Here is a 26,016-nt window from a genome sequence, read left to right on the forward strand (position 1 = left end):
CTAATGATGGCACATTAATTGAAAAATTCCAGGTTATATTTCCTTTTTCTTAATTGAAATTACAACTTTGATGAATGTTCCTATAATTTTTTTCTCCTATGGGAGAATAAAATCAAATTAAGTGTTTTCACTCTGTGATACATTTTTCAAAAAAGTGACATGCAAACAAATATGCATATGCAAAATAAATTCTCAAGTTTTTTTTTCTTTGTTTTTAACTGTGTGACAGGGCTGACACCCAGGTACTCCACATCTAAAACTAAATCTAATGCTGCAAAAGTATTACAACAAATTATACTTTGATGGGTTACTTTCTCTAACTACACAACCACACTTGGCTTGTTTTTATAGGTGCAAGTAAGCTTTCTACTAATGCTATGTAGACAACTTTATGACATTCATTCGTAATAGAAATGTATTCTCTCACAGTTCACAGGCATTTATCTTTTAGATCACTGAGGCTATTCATATTTTATTTCATTGTACAAGTATAATCAGATCTAGTAACAAACACCAAAAGTGATAATCAAAGTAGGGCACTGTGAGAGTTACACATATAGTCACTAAAAAAAAAACTTTCCTGATTGATTACCCTATCATTTATGATCAAGGTTACTTGGAAGAAAAAAACAAGAGGAGGACAATGGAGGAAAAAAAATTAAAAAAAAATATCGTATTTGACAGCAGAGCTAAATGACTGTGTGTATCACAGTTAAACACAACATGCACAAAGAGGAAAAGACGCATTTTGGAAATATTTTAATTTATTTTGAAAACAAAGATTCCTATTACAGAATTCAGTGCTTGGTCACTCTTCCTGCACATTCCTATCCTAACTTTAGTTTCTTTTTAATGAAGAAAAGGAAAGTCAGCAAAACAAAATGCCACTATTAAATCATTTTGCAACATTTTGTGTCAAAAATGTAATGGGAAATGCACACATCAAGGGAAAGGTTACTGTTCTTCCAGAACATTTTTTCACTTGGTTCACGGCTCATCCTTCTACATAACAGTGCAGGCACTACTGATGGTTTTCTCTTTGAGTTTAATGTGGCATTTGAAGGATTATGGCATTTTTCAGGAAACCACAGTGCAGTGATTTTAGTGGTTATCTCACTGAAAGTGATGCCGTGATTTAGAATAACTGCTCTGTTTATGTGCAGTTGTAAAAGGCAGCTCCTGAGTCATCTCACAATATCAACCTAATTCTTGATTATGTATTTTCTTAACAATACATAATGTCAGTCCAGAAAGAGAAAACAGAATTAGAGACAATTCTTTGAATTGAGCCTGCTGTGTATATACATATATACAGGTGTACTACATTTAGTTTAAATTCTTTTCAGTGCACTATAATAAGAGCTAATTCAGAAATTGATAACTTCAATTCATCTCAGTTTAGGGTAAGAGTAACTGCTCTTAGAAACTGCTTCACAATATGGACTTAGGTATATAAAAATTACAATGAAAAGCAACTTATATCTTACATGTCAAATAATTAGCAGCTATTTGGAGAGATTAAATATGAGAAATGCTATAAAAATTGTCCAGATGTCATTTTTATCTACTTACATATTTTATTCTATTTAAAAGTTCAATTTACTTTTTTACAGAAAAACAAATGCTTCAGATTAAAATAAGACATTCTGCATTATATCTACTTCTCCCAAACTTAAGTCTCAATTAGCAATAAATGAAAAAGCGATGGCCTTATAATGAACTCATGTATTTTTGATAGGCTATGGTCTCTAAAATATACAATTAAAATTGAAATTAAGAGTTACACATACAACTAAAAGGATGACTGTTGGCAGGAGGCTTATATGTAACTCAGAATTCCTTGTATTTCAATAATATTTTGTATTTCTGAATTTCTTTCTCTTCTTCATTCCTGAACAGTCCAGGGGTCTTCAAAACATTCATGGGGAACACATATTATAAAAAGATTATGTGTAGATTTAAAAATTTTTTCTTCACCAAAATAAACATATCATTTAATTCAATTTCTGCACTTTTTGGAGTCCTTGTATTACCAACTCATGGAAAGTAAGAGTTAAAAGAAATTGACAAATCAGTCTAATGCCATGTTCATTTCATGAATGAGAAATGTTCCCAGAGGAGTTATCCACATTCCAGATCATCACACAGAATCTTGCTAGCAGAGCATTATCAAAAATTCTAACCTTTCAATTTTAATCTTCTGCTCTCTCCCCAACTATTTTCCTAGCCTTTTTTTTTTTAATATTTATTTATTTCAAAGTCAGGGTGACAGAAAGAGAGAGAGGGAGAGAGAGAAAGAGAGAATCTTTCATCCACTGGTTCACTCCCCAGATGGCCACAACAGCCAGAGCTGATCAGACTGAAACCAGGGGCGGGGAGCTTCACCCAGGTCTCCCACATGGTGCAGGGGCCCAAACACTTGGGCCATCTTCCACTGCTTTCCTCAAACTGCTAGCAGGGAGCAATGTTGCGCTCCTCAGCTCCCTGTGTTGCCCCTCCTCTTCTTCCTGGGGCTCCCATCGCAGGAACCTCCGGGGTTTGCACGTGTTGTCAAGTGTGGGCTCCTTCCTCTCTGCCTCCTTCCCCGGAGCCTCCGCGCCCATCCTTCCCTGCTCGCCGAGATGGCGCTCGACCCCGCAGATTTAACCGAATGTTGCAAGGAATCTGGAATCTTTATGGTAGTAAAATGTCGGAAGAAAAATTCTTCATTCATTGAAAGAATGTCTAACTGCTTACTATAATGTTCCAACCTTTTATGAAGAATGCAAAATGGAATACCTGAAGGAAAGGGAAGAATTCAGAAAAACTGGAATTCCTACTAAGAAAAGGCTACAGAAGCTTCCCACCAGCACGTAAAAAATATACCAGTGACATTCAGAAACTTAATATCTGTGGAAGTCATTTACAATATAAATCACTTAGCATAATGGACTCAACATAAAAATGTTTCATCATAATTATGAAAAATATTACCTAAAATACAGATCTTTTTCAAAGTTCTGATTTATTAAATGAGATAGAAGTAAATAAAAAAAAGAAAGTTGAGCAGCTGGAATATGAACCAGTGCCCATAAGGGATGCTGGCATGGCAGGTGGCAGCTTTACTCCCTATGCCACAATGTCAGCCCTTTCCTAGTTAATTTTTGTTTTCAACTGAGTTTTACTTTTTTGTTCACACTAACATAAATATTAAATGTACTACTACTGTCCAAATGTATGTGGGCTCTTGTCCCTTAATAAGCAAAAAAGGATCATCCTGATTTTACTAGTTAGCAACTTCCAAAAAATATGTCAACAATATTAAGAATAATACAAAAAATATATACCACATGAAAACAATGAATGAGTAAGGTGAACTAAGGGGGAAAATTGAAGTCAGCTGGCTGTTCTGCTTTTTTTTAATCAGAGAAGAGAAATGTGAAAACATTTGTGTTCAAATATCACAGTATTAACTAAAATGCACACCACATAGCACACGTGACATTTCCCTGAACAAAATCACCTTAAGAGTATGTAATGCTAAAGTCATGTCTTCCATGAGATTTAGGTCTCTGTCTCATGCTTGCTAAAGAAAAAAAAATCAATTAAATGGTGTAAAACATCTCTGTCAAGGAACAAATTATACATTATTTTATGTATTTTATTAGGATTTAATTTGTTATTCTTATTTGCTAAGCTTACTAAATTTCAAAGGAGTGCAACACTCTGTTATCCTATATTGTACCATTCATCTAAATGATCCTTCCTCTCCAAATAATAACAAAAAAATCAGATCACAGCTAAGCAAGAGGCTATGACTGCATATGAATTATACCTATTCTGCAAATTTAATTCTCAAAATGCAATTATAGTATACTTGTAATCTGACCTTTTTGCACAACTAATGGTTAATTATTTACTTCAATAAAATTTCAAATCATTATGCCTCCATAGAGTGACTTCAAAAAGTTCATGGAAAACAGAATTAAAGACAAAAACTATAAGCTTTACTTCTCAACATTTGCTCCATTATGTTTAAAATAGCTTTGTAATGAATGATATTAGCCATTTAATGCATCAAAAATAAGAGGGCCCTAGAAATTTAATCATACTAATACTGTCTTTTTACATTACTAGCCAAAGAAAAATGGGTGCCCTTCAAAGATATTTTAAGATTAGAGAAAATACAGACATCAGAAGGAGCCAAATCAGAATCGATGCCCAATAATTACCCATTGATGTTCTCAAAACTGCCCTTGTGTATGGAGAATGAGCAGGAACATCCTCATGGTGGACAAAATCTCTCTGGTGAAGTTTTCCTAAGCATTTTATGTTAAAGCTTTGGTAATTTTCTTAAAACACTCATTAACAACAATTTGTTGTTCTTTGCCCTTCAGAAAGTCAATTAACAAAATGCCTTGAACATACTAAAACAACTTGCCATGATCTTTGCTCTTGACTAGTCTGCTTTTGTTTTGACTGGATCACTTCTACTTGTAGGTAGCCATTGCTTTGATTGTGTTTTATCTTTAGGATTGTACTGGTAATGCCATGATTCATCTCCTGTTCCAATTATTCAAAATAATGCTTCAGAATATTGATCCCACTTGCTTAAAATTTTTATTAAAAGTTCTCCTTTCTGTAGATATTCTGAGTGCAGCAGTTCTAGAAACCACCGAACAGTATGCTCAACTATCATTGTTGAGTCAGAATTTTATAAGCTGAACTAACTGTCTATATATTAGCTATTGTTTCTGCTGTCAATCATTGGGCATCTTAAATTGTGGCATGAAAAAGATTCATATTTTATTTGTAAGTTGACATGAATGGATTGCTAATAGGAACTTCATTTTCAAAATTGTCACATCCCTTCCAAAAATGAGTTATCAATTTGTAAGCTGTTGAATTCTTCAGGACATTGTCTCCCAAAACTTTTTGTAAAGCAATGATTTCACCATTCTTCCATCCAAGTTTAACTATCAATTTGATGTCTGCTCTTGCTTTGATCTTAGCAGAATTCAAGGGCTCTTTTTTTTTTTTTTTTTTTTTTTGATAGGCAGAGTGGACAGTGAGAGAGAGAGACAGAGAGAAAGGTCTTCTTTTGCTGTTGGTTCACCCTCCAATGGCCGCCGCGGCCGGCGCGTTGCAGCCGGCGCACCGCGCTGATCCGATGGCAGGAGCCAGGAGCCAGGTGCTTTTCCTGGTCTCCCATGGGGTGCAGGGCCCAAGCACCTGGGCCATCCTCCACTGCACTCCCTGGCCACAGCAGAGGGCTGGCCTGGAAGAGGGGCAACCGGGACAGAATCCGGCGCCCCGACCGGGACTAGAACCCGGTGTGCCGGCGCCGCTAGGCGGAGGATTAGCCTAGTGAGCCACGGCGCCGGCCTCAAGGGCTCTTTTGAAACAAATGTATTATACTTTTTAATACCACAAACTATATCCTGTTCAGACATGTCATAAAAAGTTACTGTAAGTTTATTTTGTAAAAAGAAATTTTGAAATGTATGTAGTTTCAGCATAATACACATTATCCATGAACCTTTTGAAGAACCTACCTATTCAGAAGTTTATTCAATCTACAATCAGAGCAAGGATATATGTTGTTCTTCAAGATAAGAAAAAGAGACTACAAAAGTAGAATATTGGAAAGACTATACCAGCATCAGCCAGCCCAATTCCTTCAACAAAGAATAAAGTTTTCTAATACCAGAATCTATAGGAATGAAATACAAGATCTCATCCTGGAAATGTCCATAACCAAGAAAATTAAATGATGTGTTTCGAAACTGGAGTATAGAGTGGATGCAAAAGTGAAGTTTCCTTTTTTAAAGACTATCTTTCAGAATTTTTTTTCACTTTTTTTTTGTTTAAACTGAGTGGTTCACTAACAAATGGGGAGTTTGAAATTAGAAGTCATTTTATGTTTTATATACAGCTTCAAGAAGTTACTAAATTTAAAGTGTCATGTGATTAATTTAAAAGTTACAGATAATAAATCAGAAATGATACCACTTTAAGAACTGGATATGTCTTTAGACACAGCTGTTAGCACACTGAACATGAAGCAAAAAGGTATTGTCTGTTTACTCTCTTAATTCTAACTGATCAGACTCCTAGCAATACCCTTATGGAGAGAAGGTATACTGTATTAAGAAGAAAATGTCAATGAACCATTACTCCTTCAAAGTAAATTGAGAAAAAATTAAAATACAGTGTTTTCTTCCCCCGTTTTATTTAAAATCTTCATAAACTAGATTGCTATCCATGGATGCGAAGGTTTAGCTTTTAAAAAAAGATTAAATCTTTATTTAAACTAAAAAAAAAAAAAAAAACAAGATTACAGCACAAAGATCTCAAAGAACATTAAATATAGAAAATAAAACATGACAGGGCTGGTGCCATAGCATAGTAGGTAAAGCCGCCACTTCTGGCACTGGCATCCCATATGGGTACCACTTGAAGGCCCAGCCGCTCTGCTTCCAATCCAGCTCCCTGCTAAGGTGTCTGGGAAAGCAGTGGAGGACGGCAAAAGTGCTTAGACCCCTGTACCCACATGGGAGACCCACAAGAAGCTCCTGGATCCTGCTTCGGACTGGTCATTGCAGATATTTGGGGAGTGAACCAGTGGATGGAAGACTTCTCTTTCTGTTTCTCCCTCTGTCTTTGCCTTTCAAGTAAATAAATCAATTTTTAAAGAAGATTTAAAAAAAAATAACATCAGATCTGATCATGAAAGAGATGTCATCATTTGGCCTATTAACAAACACATGTATCAAAAGAAAGTTGTATCCCATCAGCGAGCTGGCATAAAAATTATGCTGAGGACTCTGTAGCCACACCACTTAAGTCTGAACCCCATTTCCACCAATTTCTAGCTATGTGACTTTTTGGAATTTATTTAGGTTCTCTATGCCTCAGTTTCCACATAAAATAAATAATAAAGTCACAAAGTCAGTAAATGATTTAATATGATACATAATGAATAAATTATGGATGTATATCAGTAGAGTTCTTGCTTGCATATATAGAACATTTTCATTTTTCTAAACACTGTGCCAAGTTCTTATACTCCAGATAACCCATGGAGTAGGCACTACTATTCATTGTAGATAGGAAGTTAAGCCACAGGGAATATAAAAGCAGTGTCAAAAACAGTAGAAACAGGGGCCAGTGCTGTGGCACAGCAGGTTAACGCCCTGGCCTGAAGCGCCGACATCCCATATGGGCACCGGTTCCAGTTCTGGCTGCTCCAATTCCAATCCACCTCTCTGCTATAGCCTGGGATAGCAGTAGAAGTTGGCCCAAGTCCTTGGGCCTCTGCACCTGCATGGGAGACCTGGAAGAAGCTCCTGGCTCTTGGCTTTGGACCAGCGCAGTTCCAGCCATTGTGGCCAACTGGGGAGTGAACCAATGGATGGAAGACCTCTCTCTCTCTCTCTCTGCCTCTCCTCTCTGTGTAACTCTCAAGTAAAAAATAAATAAATCTTTAAAAAAAATAGTAGAAACAAGTTTCAAACTCAGTAGACTTTTTATAAATCCTCACACCTAGTGTTTCATTATATCGTATTACTTCCCAAGAAATAGAGAGACAATTTAAAATTTAATAAAATCTAGGCTCTTTAAACATATTTAGCAGGGTCCCTATCTAAATATCCAACATCAATATTTTGAGTTTAAGAAGGAACAAACTGGGATTTTTTTCACATTACAAAAAAACTAACTTCTTCAACTCAATATTAAACAAATAACCTATATTTAAAAGTAGTTCACACAGGAAGAGATAAAATCAACCAGTGAGTCCATAAAAACTGTAGTTACTTATCAGATACAGTTAAATAATACAAATTAAACCACAGTGAGAGTCTCTTTACACACTGATTAAAAATGGTTAAAATTAAATAAAGACAGAAATGTCACTTAAATGAAACTCTAGAAGGGAAAAAACTTGTATCCAGTTAACAAAACAGAAGAGTGGTTGCTCTGAAATTTTGGAAGTATGAAAATGTTCTGTATCTTTATGAGAATAGGGGTCTTAAGTGTAAAATGCTTTTGTCAAAATTCACTGATTTATTCAGTTGAGGATTTCACTGTATGTAACTGTTAACATATACACAAAAAAGCCAAAAACAATTGAACTTAGTAGATAACACCTTTTGCAGCAGTTTGGGTTGGCAATTTTGAAATCATGTTCTGTGTATTTTAACCATAATAAAATAGTTAAATACATTTGCCTAAGACATAAAAGAGTCATGTTGAATATGATAACTCATAAATTAAAATAAATAGAAGCAATATTTCCATGAAACTGCTTATGCATGTTTTGTTATTTCATCATTACTTCAGAGTTCACAACCTTAGGGAAGTTACACTGCTGCTTCTACATAGTGTACATAGTCTAGATTTAAAAAATTTATTTGAAAGGCAGTGTTACAGAGAAAGGGAGACATAGAGATCTTCCATCCACTGGTTCACTCCCCAGATGCTGGCAACAGACGAGGCTGGTCCAGTCCAAAGCCAGAGCTTCATCCTACTCTCCCAGATGGGTGGCAGGGGCTCCAGGACATTGGCCTTTCACTGCTTTCCCATGTCCATTAGCAGGGAGTTGGATCAGAAGTGGGGCAGCCAGAACTCTTAACTGGCTGCAATATGTGATGCCAGGGTCACAGGCAGCAGCTTAATCCACTACATCACAAAACTGGCCAAACAACCAGGATTTTTATTCTTTTAACTTTTTGTTGTTTAGATCTAGATGGCTAAGATTGTAGTTTATCAAAATACCTATTTTTACAAAATAGCAAGAGTGTCAGAGTTGAGGCATGGCGTGCTAAGATGTCGCCTGTAATACCAGCAACCCATGTGAATGCCATTTTGAGTCCTGGCTAATTCATTTCCAATCCAACTCCCTGTTAATGTACCTGGGAAGGCAGTGGAATATGACCCAAGTGCTTGGACCCCTGCCACCCACATGGGAGACCTAGATAGAGTTTCTGGCTCCTGGATTTGGCCTGGTCCAGCCCTGGCCGTTGTGGCAATTTGGGGAGTGAATGAGTGGATGGAAGATCTCTCTCTCTCCATCTCTCCTTCTCTCTGAGTAACTTTACATTTAAGTTAAATAATCTTACAAAAAATCAGGAAGGATAATGTTTTATAGAAGCTTACATAGCTGTAACATTGGCTCATGTTTTTCTACTCACCTTTGATTTAGAAAGAAGTAGCAAAAATACCTCTATTGCTGCTCAAGCTGATAAACTTATATAGTCTAGCATTACTCACATATTAAGTATGATTAGTTTTATTGGTTTTACTTCTATTACTAAGATGATTCGATTACAAATGTAGCATTTCAAAAATTAATATAACTAAATGGACATATTTTTAAAAGAAATAATAAACTTTTAAAACTAGAGGATATTCCATAATGTAATTTCTTTTTCTAAAGATATAAAAAAACTTGAGAAACAACCACTTGATTAAGAAAATAAAAATCAGTAAATATTATTTTTAAATAAATAATTATATTTAATATTTCAGATTGTAGCAGAAATTGGAACATCTAACTTTACTGTTTTAATCTTACTTAACTATTAAATGATGCTATTGTATGGTAACTATCAATTATTTGGAATGCAACTGCTTCTGTAATGGTTATCTTAAATATAAAGCACATGTAAAAACTCAAAAACAATTAAAAATATAAAAAAGTTTCAAACTGGTCATAATTCTGTTATTTTGCTTGCTTAAGTTTTCAAATGATTCATAATACTTCATTATCTGGATTTAAAATGCAGAATTTTCTTCCCTTTTGATGTTAACCCTAAGAGTTAAGTGATAAACATCTTTGCCTATGAATTATGAGTGTTATATCTCTTCAGATACCCTGACATACCTCTTTATCTTAATCTTTTATATTAATTTAACATGAAAATTAGTGAGATTAAATACCTTGCCAAAGATTTCTTAATGCAAGTTCATATGAAATGTGCAAGCCCCTAGCCACTGTGGAAGGCATCTTTGTTTTAGTGTCTTGGGTCAAGGACATAGAAGCTATACTAAGGTGGCCGGTGCTGCAGCGCAGCAGGTTAATGCCCTGGCCTGAAGTGCCAGCATCCCATATAGACACTGGTTTGAGACCCGGCTGCTCCTCTTCCAATCTACCTCTCTGCTATGGCCTGGGAAAGCAGTAGAAGATGAGCCGAGTCCTTGAGCCCCTTCACCTGCGTGGGAGACCCAGAAGAAGCTCCTGGCTCTTGGCTTTGGATTGGTGCAGCTCCAGCCATTGTGGCTAATTGGGGAGTAAACCATCAGATGGAAGACCTCTCTCACTCTCTCTCTGTGTCTCTCTCTTTCTCTCTCTCTCTCTCTCTCTCCTCTCTCTGTGTAACTCTGACTTGCAAATAAATGAATCTTTAAAAAAAAAAAAAGAAGCTATACTGAGTAAAAGAATGATCATGATTTTGCTAGGAATCAGATGAGAGAGGGTGAAAGGTGCAAAATGCTTGCTTCCCCAAAAAAGTTATCTATAGGAAAATCAAAGTGCTAAATTCCAGTGCTTTTCTCCCCAAAAGCTGCTTCTTGCACAACAAAAACGCCTACCCCACCCCTTGGGAGCTTACAGTCTTATCATGAGAATAGCAAGGGAGTGGTGATTCTAGCTTCCAGATGGTGCTTTTGTTTTATTAGGAGCAAGTCAGACTTGGCAAGCAAGATTACAAATCAGGTCTTTGATGAGTTTTCTCCCATCACCTTATAACTAATAGTTTTGTGGTTTTATTTTTTTCTTCCAAAATTGTGCTTAAAAACCCACTACCACCAGTCCCTTTGGGCGTGGCCTCTCCAGGAGCTTTGTTCCTGGCCACTCCACCAGGAGGTTTCCGACTTAAATACACCTTGTCTTTCTCTCTGCGTTGTATGCTTGGAAATTATACTCCCATGTGAAACAAAGAACTAAGGTCTCTTCATCACTGCCATTTCACCCTTACCATTTTCAAGATAATTTCAAGAAGAAAAACCCTGCTAAATATATACCAGAGATAACAGCAGTCAAATCTGAAGAATAAGGTGTAATTTTCAGGATGGCATAAAGGAATATATTTCATTCTGCTTAACAAAAGAAATAATAGGAATCTAAGCTCTGGAAACAATCTTTAAAAAATAGTAACAATTGCAAAATACTAATCAATGACTATCAAATATAAATATCAAATACTAATCAATGACTAATCAAAATACTAATCAATAAACAAAACCAAGAAAAACCCTTATCTTAGAAATTGTTGGTAGACAAGGAACAGAATAGAAACCCCAGAAATTAGTCCACGTATCTACAACCTACTAATCTTTGACAAACAAGCAAAAACCAATCCATGGAAAAAGGAGTCTCTTCAGAAAATGATGCTGGTGAAATTGGATCTCCATCTGCAGAAGCATGAAACAAGACACCTTACACCTTATACAAAAATCAACTCAAAAAGAACCAAAGATCTAATTCTACAAGCTGATACTGTTACCGGTGAATGGCAGGGTCCTTGTCTTCGTGCAAAAAAGAATTCAGGTGTGAGACAGAGTAAGTGGAAAGCAAATAGCAAGGTTTATTAGAGCAGGGACATCCATAAGAACGGATGGGCACCTCTCCAGACAGAACCTGAGAGAGAGTGCCCAGTCGCTCAGACTGGGGGAGAGGGTTACATGGTTGAGTAGAGAGAGTACACCTGACCAGGCCAGGCAGGCAGCTCAGCATAGAGGCAGAGGGCTGAGCACGCAGTCTGGTTGAGGCCAGGGGTTTTTAAGGGGATGGACCTTGTTTTCCCACATATTCTTCTCCTGAAACAAAAGACTTTCCTGAGTTTTTCCCCTGAAGTTATCAGACAGGGGGAAGCCTGGCTGGCATTGCCCTGACTGAGAGGAAGGATGGTTATTGGGTAGAAGGGGCTGCATGCATTTAAAGTGAAGATACTGGGCTGCATCTGGAAGATTATCAGGCAGAAGGGGTGGGGATCCCCACCTGGCAGGTTATCAGGTAGAAGGGGCAGGGCAGGATGCAAATACTAGGCTGCCCCTGGAAGGTTATTGGGATGACTTTGAGATGCATATGCTGGACCTAGATGTCAACTCTTTAAGCCTTTGTCACACACACATAAGCTCATATCTGACTTCCTACCTAACAATACCATCAAATTGCAAGAGGGAAACATTGCATGACATTGGCAGAGGCAAAGACTTCTTGGAAAAGACCTCTGCAGTACAACCAATAAAAGCAAAAATAGAAAAATGGAACTATATCAAGCTAAGAAGCTTCTGTATTACAAAGATATATATCTGCAAAGAATATATATATATATATTACAAAGTTTGCAAAGAAAAAATTTGCGAACTATTCAATTGATAAAAAATTAAATTAGGACCAAATAGAGCTCAAGAAACTCTACAACAACAAAACAGTTAAAATGGGCAAAGACATGAACAGGCATTTTCAAAGGATGAAATGATGAAATTCAAATGGCCAAGAGACAAATGCAAAAATGCTCAGGATCACTAGCCATCAGGGAAATACAAATAAAAATCATAATGAGGTTTCAATTCACTGCAATTAGAATGGCTATCATGGGCCGGCGCCGCAGCTCAATAGGCTAATCCTCCGCCTGTGGCGCCGGCACACAGTGTTCTAGTCCTGGTCAGGGCGCCAGATTCTGTCCTGGTTGCCCCTCTTCCAGGCCAGCTCTCTGCTGTGGCCCAAGAGTGCAGTGGAGGATGGCCCAAGTGCTTGGGCCCTGCACCCCATGGGAGACCAGGAGAAGCACCTGGCTCCTGGCTTCGGATCAGCGTGATGCGCCGGCCACAGTGCACCAGCCACGGCAGCCATTGGAGGATGAACCAATGGCAAAAAGAAGACCTTTCTCTCTGTCTCTCTCTCTCTCACTGTCCACTCTGCCTGTAAAAAAAAAAAAAAAAAAAAAGTCTATCATGCAAAAATCAAAAAACAAATATGGTGAGGATGTGGAAAAAAAGGTACCCTAATATATTATTACATTACCAGTGGGAATGTAAACTAGTATAACCATTTTGAAAGTTTGAAAGACAGTATGAAGATTCCTCAGAAACTTGAAAATAGATCTACCATAGGACCCAGCCATCCCACTCCTGGGAATTTACCCAAAGGAAATGAAATCAGCATATGTACCCCCCTGTTTATTTCAAGTCAATACACAATAGGTAAGATATGTAATCAATCCAGATGCCTATCAACTGATGACTGGATAAAGAAAATGAGTTATAAATACACTATGGAATACTATTCAGCCATAAAAAAAAAGGAAGTAACTGTTTTTGGCAAGAAATGGATACTATTGGAAACCATTATACTTACTGAAATAAGCCAGTTCCAAAAATATATACATCATATTTTCTCTGATATGTGGCAGTTAATATAAATATTAAAATAGATGTATAGGATTGAAACAGACATCTTGTGATATGACTATTGTTTTTAGCCCTTATCTACACTCCTGTGAAACTATGGTCTTCCTACTTTTTACTTGTAGAATATTATGGGTAAGGTAGTGGTGAATTAAGTCTGTGATTATAGTGTGGATTTCAAGTATGTCATTGTGGGGCCAGTCCTGTGGTATAGCAGGTAAAGCTACCACCTGCAGTGCCGGCATCCCATATGGACACTGGTTCAAGTCCCGGGTGCTCCACTTCCAATCTGGCTCTCTGCTATGGCCTGGGAAAGCAGTAGAAGATGGCTCAGGTCCTTGGGCCCCTGCACCCACATGGGAGACCCAGAAGAAATTCCAGGCTCCTGGCTTCAGATCAGCTTGGCTCTGGCTGTTGGAGTCATTTGGGGAGTGAACCAGCAGAATGAAAGACTTCTCTCTCTACCTCTCTCTGTAACTCTTTAAAATATATAAAATAAATCTAAAATAATAATAATAATAATGTATGTCATTGCAAAAATTAAAGAAAAAAAGGAAAGAAAGAAGGAGGGAAATTGAGGCATGGAAAGGATAAGAAAAGTATGTATGGTTATCTTCTTAGAACTGTACCTATGAAATCTGTTCTCTTTATATTAATAAAAAAAAATTTTTTAAATTAAAAAGTAAGTACCATTCAAAAAATAAAATAAACTCAGTAAATTAAGACCTTGATAATTTTCAAGCAAGTCTACTATCAAAGTAAAATAAATAAATTTAAGAAATCTACCAAATGTAATCATAACAATTCTTAAGAGACAAAATAAGGTTGCACTTTAAACAAATTTAAAATAATCTAATCAGTTCTAGGGAAACAGTTCTAAGTTCTAATCAATTTTTAGTTTTACTCTTAGTCTAACCAAATCTCAGGGAGAAAACTCCCACAATTGTGACCTAGGAAAGTTATGGGGCTCCAAACTAGTTTAAAAAGATGAATTAACTAAAAATTTAAAAATCAGAATAATCACAGATTAACATTTGAAATAAAACCTAATATATATTAATTCTTGCGATCATTTAGTTTGAAGGTGAAGTATTCAGAAACCATATGTTAAAAATGTGACATATGGAAAGGTCATTAATCCCAGAGGTTAAGATGCCCACTTGCACATCAGACTGCCTAGATTTGATTCCTGGCGGCAGCTGCCCACCAGTGCAGACCCTGGGAGGCAGTGGTGATGGTTCAAGTAAGTGGGAGACCAGAAATCACAGCTCCTGTCTCCAGCATCTATCTAGCCCCAGCCATTGCAAGCATTTGGGGAGTAAACCAATGGCTGGGAGCTCTCTTTCTGTCTCTCTGCTTCTCAAATAAGAAAAAAATGAAATAAAATGTGAAATAAGGGGTGAGTATTTGGTACAAAGGTTAAGACACCAGAAGGGATGCTCACATCCCTTACTGGATTACCTGAGTTTAAGTCCCAGCTCTGCTACAAATCCCAGCTTTCTGCTACTGCTCACACTGGGAGGCAGCAGGTGACAGCTCATGGTTTTGAGTCTCTGCCACCCATGCAGGAGACCTCAATCAAGTTCTGGTCTCTTGGCTTCAGCCTGACCCAGCCCTTGTTGTTATGCATATTTGGGGAGTGGACAAGTAGATGGAAGATTTCTGTTTGTCTGACTTTCACTCTCTCTGTTTCTTTGCCTTTTGAATAAATGAACATAAATTTTAAAAAAATGAGAAATAAATAAGAATGCTAACAATATTTTCAACAACTGAATTGACATTCTAACCTTGTAAACAAAATGGTTCAAAACCCATGTAATTTTCCATTTACTCAAATAAAGAGAAGATCTAGCAAGCATTTAAAAATGTGGAATTAGCTGTAAAAGAAAAAAGGCTTCGTAGATCTTTTCCACCTCCAATGCTCATTCTGAATAATGACCACAACAACATAAAGTAAAGAATTCCACTTAAGAGGATTCATGAATTAGAAGGTTCTCAGACTTAGGAAACATTTTTCTCTCTCCTATCTCATTAAATAATAAAACGTGTCACACTGAGTTTACAAAATTAAGATAATATTTGAGGTTTAAAAGTTTGGTCTTATTACTAATTTGACTGCTTAAAAAAGACTGAGGGAGAAAAGTAGCTCATCTACTTCTAAAATCGATCATTTTGAAGAACAAATATATTCAAGGAGAGGAAGGATTTCATTTCTGATTTTATAGATATGCAACAACTAATCTCAAATCTATCGTTCCCATTTCCTTATCTAATACGTAGGATAAAAAAGAAACAATTTATCCATTATATTTTAGTTACTAAAAGCAATCCTCTTTTATAAGCCTTTTGAACATCTTCCTCCAACATTTATTTTATATTTGGTGACTCAATTTGCTCTAGGATTAAATTATAATCAAAGTTTTTATTAATTCACTAAAAGGAAAAACATTCCTTATTTGGAATTCATTCACCATCATTCATTTATCATAATTCACATTTTAAGCAGTTACTGAGGATTAAATATGCCTGGAACCATGGAAAAAAAATAAAGTTATTACCAAGAAGGCAACATAACTACCTCCAACCAAAAACACTTACCACAATCAGTTATATCGCTAAAACGACATCACAATTCCAAAACAGAGTTTCAATTTGGGCTTCAGCATTTAAATTTTACTGAATAACATACTGTAATATGTATTTCCATTAGAACTTCTAAGGTACTTTTTAACTTATAAAGTAGATGACAAAAGGAAATATACTATAAACTACCTTTCTTTTTAAGACTTTGATAATTTTCACATTTCTAGGAGAAACAATTTAGTCTAATCATTTTAGAGAATGTGAACTGACAAATTCAAACTTCTTAGAATTGTCCCCAATATCCTAAAATAATTATATACAGAAACAGGAGACATATTTTCTGAGAGCTAAAAATTAAGTATTTATTAAAAATATTTATCAACTGTGTTCTTTATTTTAACTCACATATATGTATCTTTTGGGTTGCTAAGTGATCCTGCTGTCCTACTGACTTACCTAGAAAGGATTTTACCATTACTCAGCAAGTATTTAAACCTAACTGAGCACAGTATGAATGTAGTAACATACAACAGAGGGGAAAAACTGAGGCAAAGAAATGCTTAATTACTTGCCACAGACCTGAAAAAAAACTAAGAAAAAAAAAAAAAAGTTGGAACTCATTAATTACATTTTATTGGTTAAATGCATGCAAGTTCCCAAAGACATTTTAAAAACATGTAAATTAACATATACTTAGAATAACTGAAAAAGCAAGGGAAATAAATAAGGAATTTCCATGCAGCCTGAATTACATAGAGAAGTGTGGTTTCAAAATCAGATCTGCCAAAGAGCAGGTTCTAATGCATTGTGTACCTCAGTTCAAAGAAACAGGAAAAATAATTACAGTATGTTCAGCAAAAGATTACTAAGTATGACCCAAAATGCTTAACTAATAATGATACACAACTGGTATAATGTATCTCTGACCAAGCACTTAAATATATCTTAAAAAAAAAAAGCTTCATTTAAAGTATCTTAAAGTAAAAGTTTAAAAAAATTCACATTTGTACATAATACTGAGAATGCAATGTAATCATAAACATGTGGACATGTGGATGGGGGATTTTCAAACAATAATGGTGTTAATTATCAAATAAATGAGATGTTAGGAAAGAACAAATATTAACCTAAAAGGCTATTTTTATTAAACACATGAAATTCTACATAAAATAAACTGCTTATTTAATCCAAGAGCAACAGTGCTTAAACTAACTGTATATATTTTTCTTAAAAAAGAGACATCATTATAACCATAAAACATTTTCTGGAATTATTTTTCCAGCTTAACATGTCCTCAAAAATGTCAATAAAATTATTTAATTCCTTTTTCATTACCTCTTTAAACATTTTCAGAAAAATCTGTGATATTATGTTCTTAAGGCAAAACCAAGGGAAGGGACTTTGTATATTCATAATTTCTGGGAGAATATAAAATCTTTATATTCTGGAAGACACTGGCATATGGTTAATCATGTAATTAAGAGTGAAAATTTTATAAAGAAACTAATGTAATCAATAAGAAAGGCTACTATTCAGAAATCTTATACAGATTAGAAGATGGTACCTATTTTTTAAGACAATTAAAATATAATGTATTGCAAATACACTACTATAAGGTGATTTTTGAGGTATAAATTATTCATTTCCTAGGTTATTTCAAATAAATGGGGGGAAAAAATCATGGTAGGAATATGTAGATTTTATAGCAAAAAGACCTGAATCAATCTAGTATCTCAAAATAAAAATTAAAACAGGCACAAATAATTTAAAAGAACATCACCAGGTCTTAGGCTTTTAACAATAATTGCAAATTAATTGTGTTCCTCAACTCCATTCCCAAACCCGAAGGAATTTCTCTAAATAGAATTTTTGTTCATTATGCAAGATAGTTTTTTTCTTTTGTTTATTTTTGTTGGTCTTTGTACTTATGCTAGTATTTGGTGTTTTATTTTGATATCAAAAAATGACACCATAAACAGAATTGTTCCCGTGTGATTCTTGAAGCTGGTATTTCCTTACCCTGTTTAAATAAATTTAATTCAAGATAGGACCTACAACATTCTACATAAATTACCTCAAAAAAACACTGGCTAAATAATACAGACTTTATTGACTTTGTTGAAGCACTTTATCTTGATTAGAATTTTTATTTTCTCCTAACTTCCTCAAAGATAGTATTTAAAAACTCATAAAATTTAAAACTGCACACCTTTATCTGATGAATTAAGATAAACAGAATTCTTATTATTAATAGCAAAATAAACATCATAATTTTGGAAGTAAATATTTAAAATGTTATAGCATACTAGTATATTTATTTTATCAACATTAAGTTTATTACTCTTGAAATGTTTCATTTCTGTGTGTCTTCAGTTAATTTAATAGAGCTTTATCAAATGACAACATCCGAAAGAAACAGAAAGCACTCCCCTCCCACACTCCATTGCGCAACTGTCCTTTGAAAAACTGATGTATCTTTTAAATAAGCTGTTTCTGTTCACCCACTCATTCCCCAATCTCATCCAGTGCTCCAGGCAATTTCCTCATTCCAGCAAAAGAAGCAAATGACAAAATTAACAGTCTCTGGACCCTCAGGGATAACCACTGTGTAGAATCAGATGAGATTCCAGATAAGAAGTATGTTTGATTTATTTTAAAGTACCAAAATAAACCAAAGAAAGAAAAAATAAAACAAAAACCAAACTCTACCTAGGCCATCTTTTCACCTTTCTTTATTTCATAAGAGAGAAGCATTTAACACATTTGTTCTGATAAGCAATAAAGAAGTGGTACTGAAGCTTTTGCAATATCAGTCCCATCATTGTTAATAAACTTCAACTTTTTTATAGTATGCCTACAGAGATGAGTAACTATTGTTTTATGAGATTAATATAATCTCATAATAATCCAAGTACAAAGTGTTTAGAGGAAATTATTATTGTGGCCTCTATATATAGAGCAATACTGTCAACTTCTTTTGTTAGAGAAAATTATCTTATGTTCAAAACCAGATTATTAACCTTATTTACATCTATATCTATAACATAATTATGTGTGGCAGGTTAATAAGTGGATGAAATCTATCTCTGAAGGACTACTCCTATTTATTAAACAAGATTTTAAGAACAGCTTCTACACTATATATTTTTTTTTTCATTTTATCTATGATGAGAAAATGATGAACATGGAACTTTAATCCCCCTAAAGTCAAGTCTCAGAAACCAACTTACCTGACAAGATTTTCATTGTCCCCAGTTCCCTTGCAAGTCGCACATTCAGTTCTTAAATCTTCAGCCTTGGGCTTCTTTTGTAATACAGATTGTCTTTGTCTTCTTTCTCTGGGAACTCTTTCCTGCCACACAAGTGAGGAAAAAATCAAAACAAAAGTAAATCAGGATATAAGGGAAGCAAATAATTTTAAGCAAGACAGTTTCTCAAACTTTAGACTGTGTCAAGAGTGCTTAACTTATTCCAACCTCATGTTTTTCCTCCTCAGGAATGAAGCTTCGTTTTCGTCCTCTGGTTCTCTAAAAGAAAAACCACAAAAATATCTAGTGTTAAACTAATGATAAAAATGAATTTCCTCTGTGAAATTTTACTGCTTAATACAATTAAAAAATTAATATTCCTAATGCTGTACTGCTCCATGCAATTGTTACAATCTATGTAATAAAACTTAGTAAATAAAATCAAATTAGACTTACATGAAAGAACTTAACTCATAAAAGAATAAATATCTGATAGTAAAAATAAATTCTCCAAAATTATTTTGAAAGTCTTTCACAATACTTCATGTTTATCACATAATCATGACATAGAGCATTTAAATTCTCATGACATCACATATGACTTAACAGTTGAAATGTCAAAATTATAGCAATCCGCATCTGTTTGTTGTCCATGTGTGTGCACATACATACGTGTTTGTGTAATGTAAAGGGATAATTTTTAGGCACCCATAAAAAGGTGGAGGAAAAAAAGTTATCACCTAGTTTAAAAAGAAAACGATTAAAACATGATATAAGTTTCAGGGAAGAGTTAGGGTGAAAACAGCAAAAGAAACTACACAAATTAGAGAGACACTGTGAACCTATGTGGAGGGTGTGGATGCACACAATTCAGGACCCCAGCAGCAGAGAGCCTCATAATCAGCTTTGAAGTGAGGTGAGAACAGACTGCAGCAGCCCAAGCCACTGGCTATAAAGCTGCAGGAAGAGCCTGGCTAGAGTTCGGCTTGGACCCCTGTGGGGGACAGTGTACTTGCCAACCGAAAGAGAAAAATAAAGGGGACATGTTTATCTCTCCCTGACCACCTAGCACCAGCATCCAGTAACTAGCAGAGAGAGGGTAGGTACCATTTTGGACATACGCAACAGCTGTACCAGCTCGTGTCAGCATGACCAGCAACCAGCCAAGAGGAGAAGCTTGAGTCTGGCTGGGAGAATTCCGAGGGGACTGGGCACTCGTGACTGTGGGTGGCTTGTGTGCCGAGTTGGTGAAAATATTGCAGCTGCATGGGAGAGTGCAGGAGGTAGCCAGGACTTTGGGCAGTCACTGTGGGCAGTTCCACATGCTCGGGGCTCCCTGATTCCCTGGAGACGGTCACTGCTGCAGGATCCATGCTCAAAACAGGAGATTTACCACAAGCAACTTGGGTGTCACCATAGACACTCCCCTCACCCTGAAGCACTGAAAGAGCTCCCTGGCCACATCTAGACCTATTGGGATTCACTGCAAGAGCAGACACTCCAATGAACCACAGAGGCATGGTTCAAAGATAAAAGCCATCACAGGGAAAAAAAAAAAAAATAATGTAACACCAAAAATGCATAAAAACAAATGCAACAATTCAAGAAACAAGAATACAGAAGACAACATGACAACCCAAAAATAACACAACACTTCAATAATTGAATATGAAGACATTGGCTGGCGCCGTGGCTCACTAGTCTAATCCTCTGCCTTGCGGCGCTGGCACACTGGGTTCTAGTCCCAGTCGGGGCACCAGATTCTGTCCCGGTTGCCCCTCTTCCAGGCCAGCTGTCTGCTGTGACCCGGTAAGGCAGTGGAGGATGGCCCAAGTCCTTGGGCCCTGCACCCATGGGAGACCAGGATAAGTACCTGGCTCCTGCCATCGGATCAGCGCGGTGCGCCAGCCGCAGCGCGCCGGCCGCGGCGGCCATTGGAGGGTGAACCAACGGCAAAGGAAGACCTTTCTCTCTGTCTCTCTCTCTCACTGTCCACTCTGCCTGTCAAAAAAAATAAAAATAAAAAAAAATAAAAATAGAATATGAAGACATTTACAAAATGTCAGAAATAGAATTCAAAAAATTGATTGTAGGATTACTTAGAAGTAATCAGCAGCAAATTCTTAAACTGAAGAAATCCATACATGACATGAATGAATTTTTTTACCAGAAAACCAACATTTTAAAGAGAAATCAAAATGAGATATTGGAAATGAAGAACTCAATAGAACACATAAACTATATGATGGAAAGCCTTAAGAACAGACGCAGTGAGGCAGAAGAAAGAATATTCAAGTTAGAAGAAAAATCTCTGGAAATTTTACAGGCAGACCAAAAAAAGGAAGAGAAATAAGAAAACTAAAAAACAGTGTCAGAGATTTCTGGAATACTATCAAACAACCCAACATACAGGTCTTAGGAGTACCTGAAGGTGTGGAAAGAAAGAATGGATTAGAAGGGCTTTTTAGTGAAATAATTACAAAAAAACTTCCCTACTTTGGAGAAAGAAAGGGACATCCAAGTACAGGAAACACATAGAACTCCTAATTGACATGACCACAAAGATCTTCACAACCACACATTGTAGTCAAATGCTGCACAGTAAAACATAAAGAAAAGATTCTAAGATGTGTACATGAGAAATGCCAGATATCTTTCAGTGGATCTCCAATTACACTCACAGTTGACTTCTCATCAGAAACCCTACAGGCTAGGAAAGAATGGCAAGATATTCCAAGTCTTTTTTTTTTTTTTTTTTTTTTTGACAGGCAGAGTGGACAGTGAGAGAGAGAGACAGAGAGAAAGGTCTTCCTTTGCCGCTGGTTCACCCTCCAATGGCCGCCGCGGCCGGCGCGCTGCGGCCAGCGCACCGCGCTGATCCGATGGCAGGAGCCAGGAGCCAGGTGCTTTTCCTGGTCTCCCATGGGGTGCAGGGCCCAAGCACCTGGGCCATCCTCCACTGCACTCCCTGGCCACAGCAGAGGGCTGGCCTGGAAGAGGGGCAACCGGGACAGAATCCGGCGCCCCGACCGGGACTAGAACCCGGTGTGCCGGCGCTGCTAGGCGGAGGATTAGCCTAGTGAGCCGCGGCGCCGGCATGATATTCCAAGTCTTAACAGGAAAAAAAAAAAAAACAAAACTGTCAAACCAGAATATTGTACCTTGCAAATCTCTCATTTATAAATGAAGGTGAAATAAAAACCTCTCACAACAAACAGAAATTGAAAGAATCTGTCACCACTTGTCCAGCTTTACAAAAGATGCTTAAGGATGTGCTACACATAGAAACAGAAACATAGCCACCACTATGAAAGAAAGTGAAGGCAGAAAATCTCTAAGTAAAAGTACAAAGGAAATCCAGTGTAAAAAATAGGAATATTTATGGAAAAATGGCAGGGCAAAGGCAATACTTATCAATAGTTACCTTGAATGTAAATGGCCTCCACTCTCCAGTTAAAAGATACAAACTGGCAGAATGGATTAAAAAACAAAACCTAGTTATTTGCTTCATATTAGAAACACATCTCACCAACAAAGACACACACAGACTGAAAGTGAAAGAATAGAAAACATATTCCATGCTAACAGAAACCAAAAAAGAGCTTGTGTAGCCATCCTAACATCAGACAAAATAGACTTTAACACAAAAACTGTTAAAAGAGACAAAGAAGGGCATTATGTAATGATAAAGAGATCAATTCAACAGGAAGATATGACTATTATAAACACATATGCACCTAATTACAGGTCACGGGGCTATCTCAAAAACATATTAATGGATCTAAAGGGAGACATAGACTCCAATAGATAGTAATGGGGGATTTAAATATTCCATTTTCAGCAATGGACAGATCAACCAGACAGAAAATCAGCGAGGAAACAACAGAGTTAATCGATATTACAGGCCAACTGGACCTAATGGATATCTACAGAACTTTTCATCCTACAGATATAGAATACCAATCTTCTTACCAGGGCATGCAACTTTCTGTAGGATTGACCACATGCTTGGCCATAAAGCAAGCCTCAGCAGATTCAAAAAAATCGAAAACATATCAAGCATCTTTTCTGACCACGATGGAACGAAGCTGGAAATCAACAACTCAGGAATCTCTAGAACATATGCAAAAACATGGAGACGGAACAACATGCTCCTGAATGAACAGTGGGACATTGGAGAATCAAGAGAGAAATCAAAAAATTTCTAAAAACAAATGAATCAACAGTGCAATATATCAAAACGTATGGGATACAGCAAAAGCAATGTTAGGAGGAAAGTTTACAGCAACTGGTGCCTACATCAAGAAATTGGAAAGGCACCAAATAAATGAGCTATCAATGCAAACAAGGTCCTAGAAAACCTCCAGAAAAGCAAACCCAAACTAGTAGGAGAAAAGAAATAGTTAAAATTAGAGTAAAAATAAGCAAAATTTAAAGCAAAAAGACAATACAAAAGATAAGTAAAACAAAGAGCCAGTATTTTGAAAAAATAAACAAAACAGATATACCATTGGCCCAACTAACTAAAAAAAAGGGGGGGGGGGGAGAAGACCCAAATCAATAAAATTAGAGATGAAAAAGGAAATTTAACAACAGACACGACAAAAATAAAAAGAATCATCAGAAATTACTACAAAGAGCTGTAAGCCAACAAATTGGGATACTTAGAAGAAATGGATAGAATCCTGGACACATACAACCTACATAAATGAGACATGAAGACACAGAAAACCTAAACAGACCAATAACCAAGGCAGAAACTGAATCAGTAATAAAGACCCTCCCACCTAAGAAAAGCCCAGGATCAGATGAATTCTACCAGACATTTAAAGAACTAGTTCCACTTCTTCTCAAGGTATTCGAAACAATTGAAAGGGACAGAATCCTCCCAAACTCTAAGAAGCCAGCATCACCTTAATTCCTAAACCTGAAAAAGATATAACAGAGAAAGAGAACAATAGACCAATTTTCCTGATGAACATAGACACAAAAATCTTTAGCAAAATACTAGGCAATTCAATCCAACAACAGATCTGAAAGATCATTCATCAAGACCAAGTTGGATTTATCCCTGGTATGCAGGGATGTGAGTTCAACATTGTAAATCAATCAATGTGATAAATCACATTAATAAACTGAAGAACAAAAATTCATATGATTATCTCAATAGATGCAGAGGAAGCATTTAGTAAAATACAACACCATTTCATGATAAACATATTAAGCAAATTGGGTATAAAAGGAACATTCCTCAACAAAATCAAGACAATTTCTGACAAACCCACAGTCAGCATCCTATTGAATGTGGAAAAGTTGTTAGCATTCTCACTGAGGTCTGGAACCAGACAAAGATGCCCACTCTCACCACTGCTATTTAATATAGTCCTGGAAGTTTCAGCCAGAGGCAAGAAAAAGAAATCATAGGGATAAAAATTGGGAAGGAGGAAGTAAAACTATCTTTACTCACAGATGACATGATTCTATATACAGGGGATCCAAAAGACTCCACTAAGAGACTACTGGAACACATAGAAGAGTTTTTAGTAAAGTGGCAGGAAATAAAATCAACGCACAAAAATCAATTGCCTTTGTATACTCAGACAAAGCCATGGCTGAGAAAAGAACTTCTAAGATCAATCCCATCCACAATAGCTACCAAAGAAAAATACCAAATACCTTTGAATAAATTTAACCAAGGATACCAAAGATGTCTACAATGAAAATTATAAAACATTAAGGAAAGAAAAAGACAACACAAAAAAATGGAAAAATTTTCCATGTTCAATGGACTGGAAGAATTAACAAATCCCAAATGATGGGAAAAATCACTATATTCCTAAAGTTGTAGTTATGAAAAGCATGAACTCTGAATTCCTTAAACAAAACATTTCCAGGGAAAATTTTTGAAAAAAAAAACCATGATATAAATTTACTTATTTTGAGCTTATTTCACTAAATTCAAATTCCATATTTCACAATACATTTATCACTTGTGAGATGACATTAAAATGTTAAAAAAAGGAATTAAGTATAATAGTATTTGCAGGGACCAGCACCGTGGCACAGCAGGTTAATCCTCCGCCTGTGGCGCTGACATCCTATATGGGTGCAGGTTCAAGTCCTGGCTGCTCCTCTTCCAGTCCAGCTCTCAGCTGTGCCCTAGAAAAGCCGTAGAAGATAGCCCAAGTGCTTGGGCATGTGCACCCACATGGGAGACCAGGAAGAAGCACCTGGCTCCTGGCTTCAGATCAGCGCAACTCCGGCCATTGCGGCCATTTGGGAAGTGAACCAATGGAAGGAAGACCTTTCTCTGTCTCTATTTCACTGTAACTCTACCTCTCAAATAAACAAATAACATATTTAATAAAAAATAATATAAAAATAGTATTTGCAGTCAACACAAAATTCTCCACCTATCTAGCACAACCTCTGTAGATTTACAATCCCTATATATAGACCACTGACTTTTAGAGACTAGACTACGCCACCATTTTTACAAATTACTTTGACAGTTGAGACAAAGGAATAATCCTATTAGAATAATGACCCTGTAATTCTTAACAGAATTACTTTTTTTAAACTTTTTTTAATAAATATAAATTTCCAAAGTACAGCTTTTGGATTACAATGGCTTTTCCCCCCCATAACCTCCCTCCCACCGCAACTATCCCATCTTCCACTCCCTCTCCCATCCCATTCATAACAAGATTCATTTTCAAGTATCTTTATATACAGAAGATCAATTTAGTATATACTAAGTAAAGATTTCAACAGTTTGCACCCACACAGAAAC

At 36.3% G+C, this 26,016-nt stretch overlaps 1 protein-coding gene and 1 pseudogene across 17 annotated transcripts in view; one reads left to right on the forward strand and one right to left on the reverse strand.

Moving 5' to 3' along the window:
- Positions 1-26,016, reverse strand: part of PHF14 (PHD finger protein 14) — a 185,487-nt gene that overhangs the window by 75,258 nt on the left and 84,213 nt on the right. For 16 of the 17 annotated variants that reach the window (XR_007922235.3, XR_007922234.3, XR_016222696.1 and 13 more), the window contains 2 exons: positions 19,452-19,502; positions 19,206-19,327 (listed from right to left, as the gene is read on the reverse strand). Coding sequence is in view for 12 of the 17 variants with exons in the window: in XM_051852938.3 (XP_051708898.1) it covers positions 19,206-19,327; positions 19,452-19,502 (173 nt within the window). In the remaining 5 variants the exon portion in view is untranslated. Of the gene's footprint in view, positions 1-17,097; positions 18,580-19,205; positions 19,328-19,451; positions 19,503-26,016 lie in introns of those variants that run through there. The other variant, XM_051852944.3, reaches the window with a different exon arrangement.
- On the forward strand, positions 2,475-2,996 carry LOC127492693 (COX assembly mitochondrial protein homolog pseudogene; annotated as a pseudogene).

The sequence above is a fragment of the Oryctolagus cuniculus genome, chromosome 16 (genome assembly GCF_051225735.1).
Source record: "Oryctolagus cuniculus isolate XC-2025 breed Fujian yellow rabbit chromosome 16, ASM5122573v1, whole genome shotgun sequence".
Lineage (NCBI taxonomy): Eukaryota > Metazoa > Chordata > Mammalia > Lagomorpha > Leporidae > Oryctolagus > Oryctolagus cuniculus.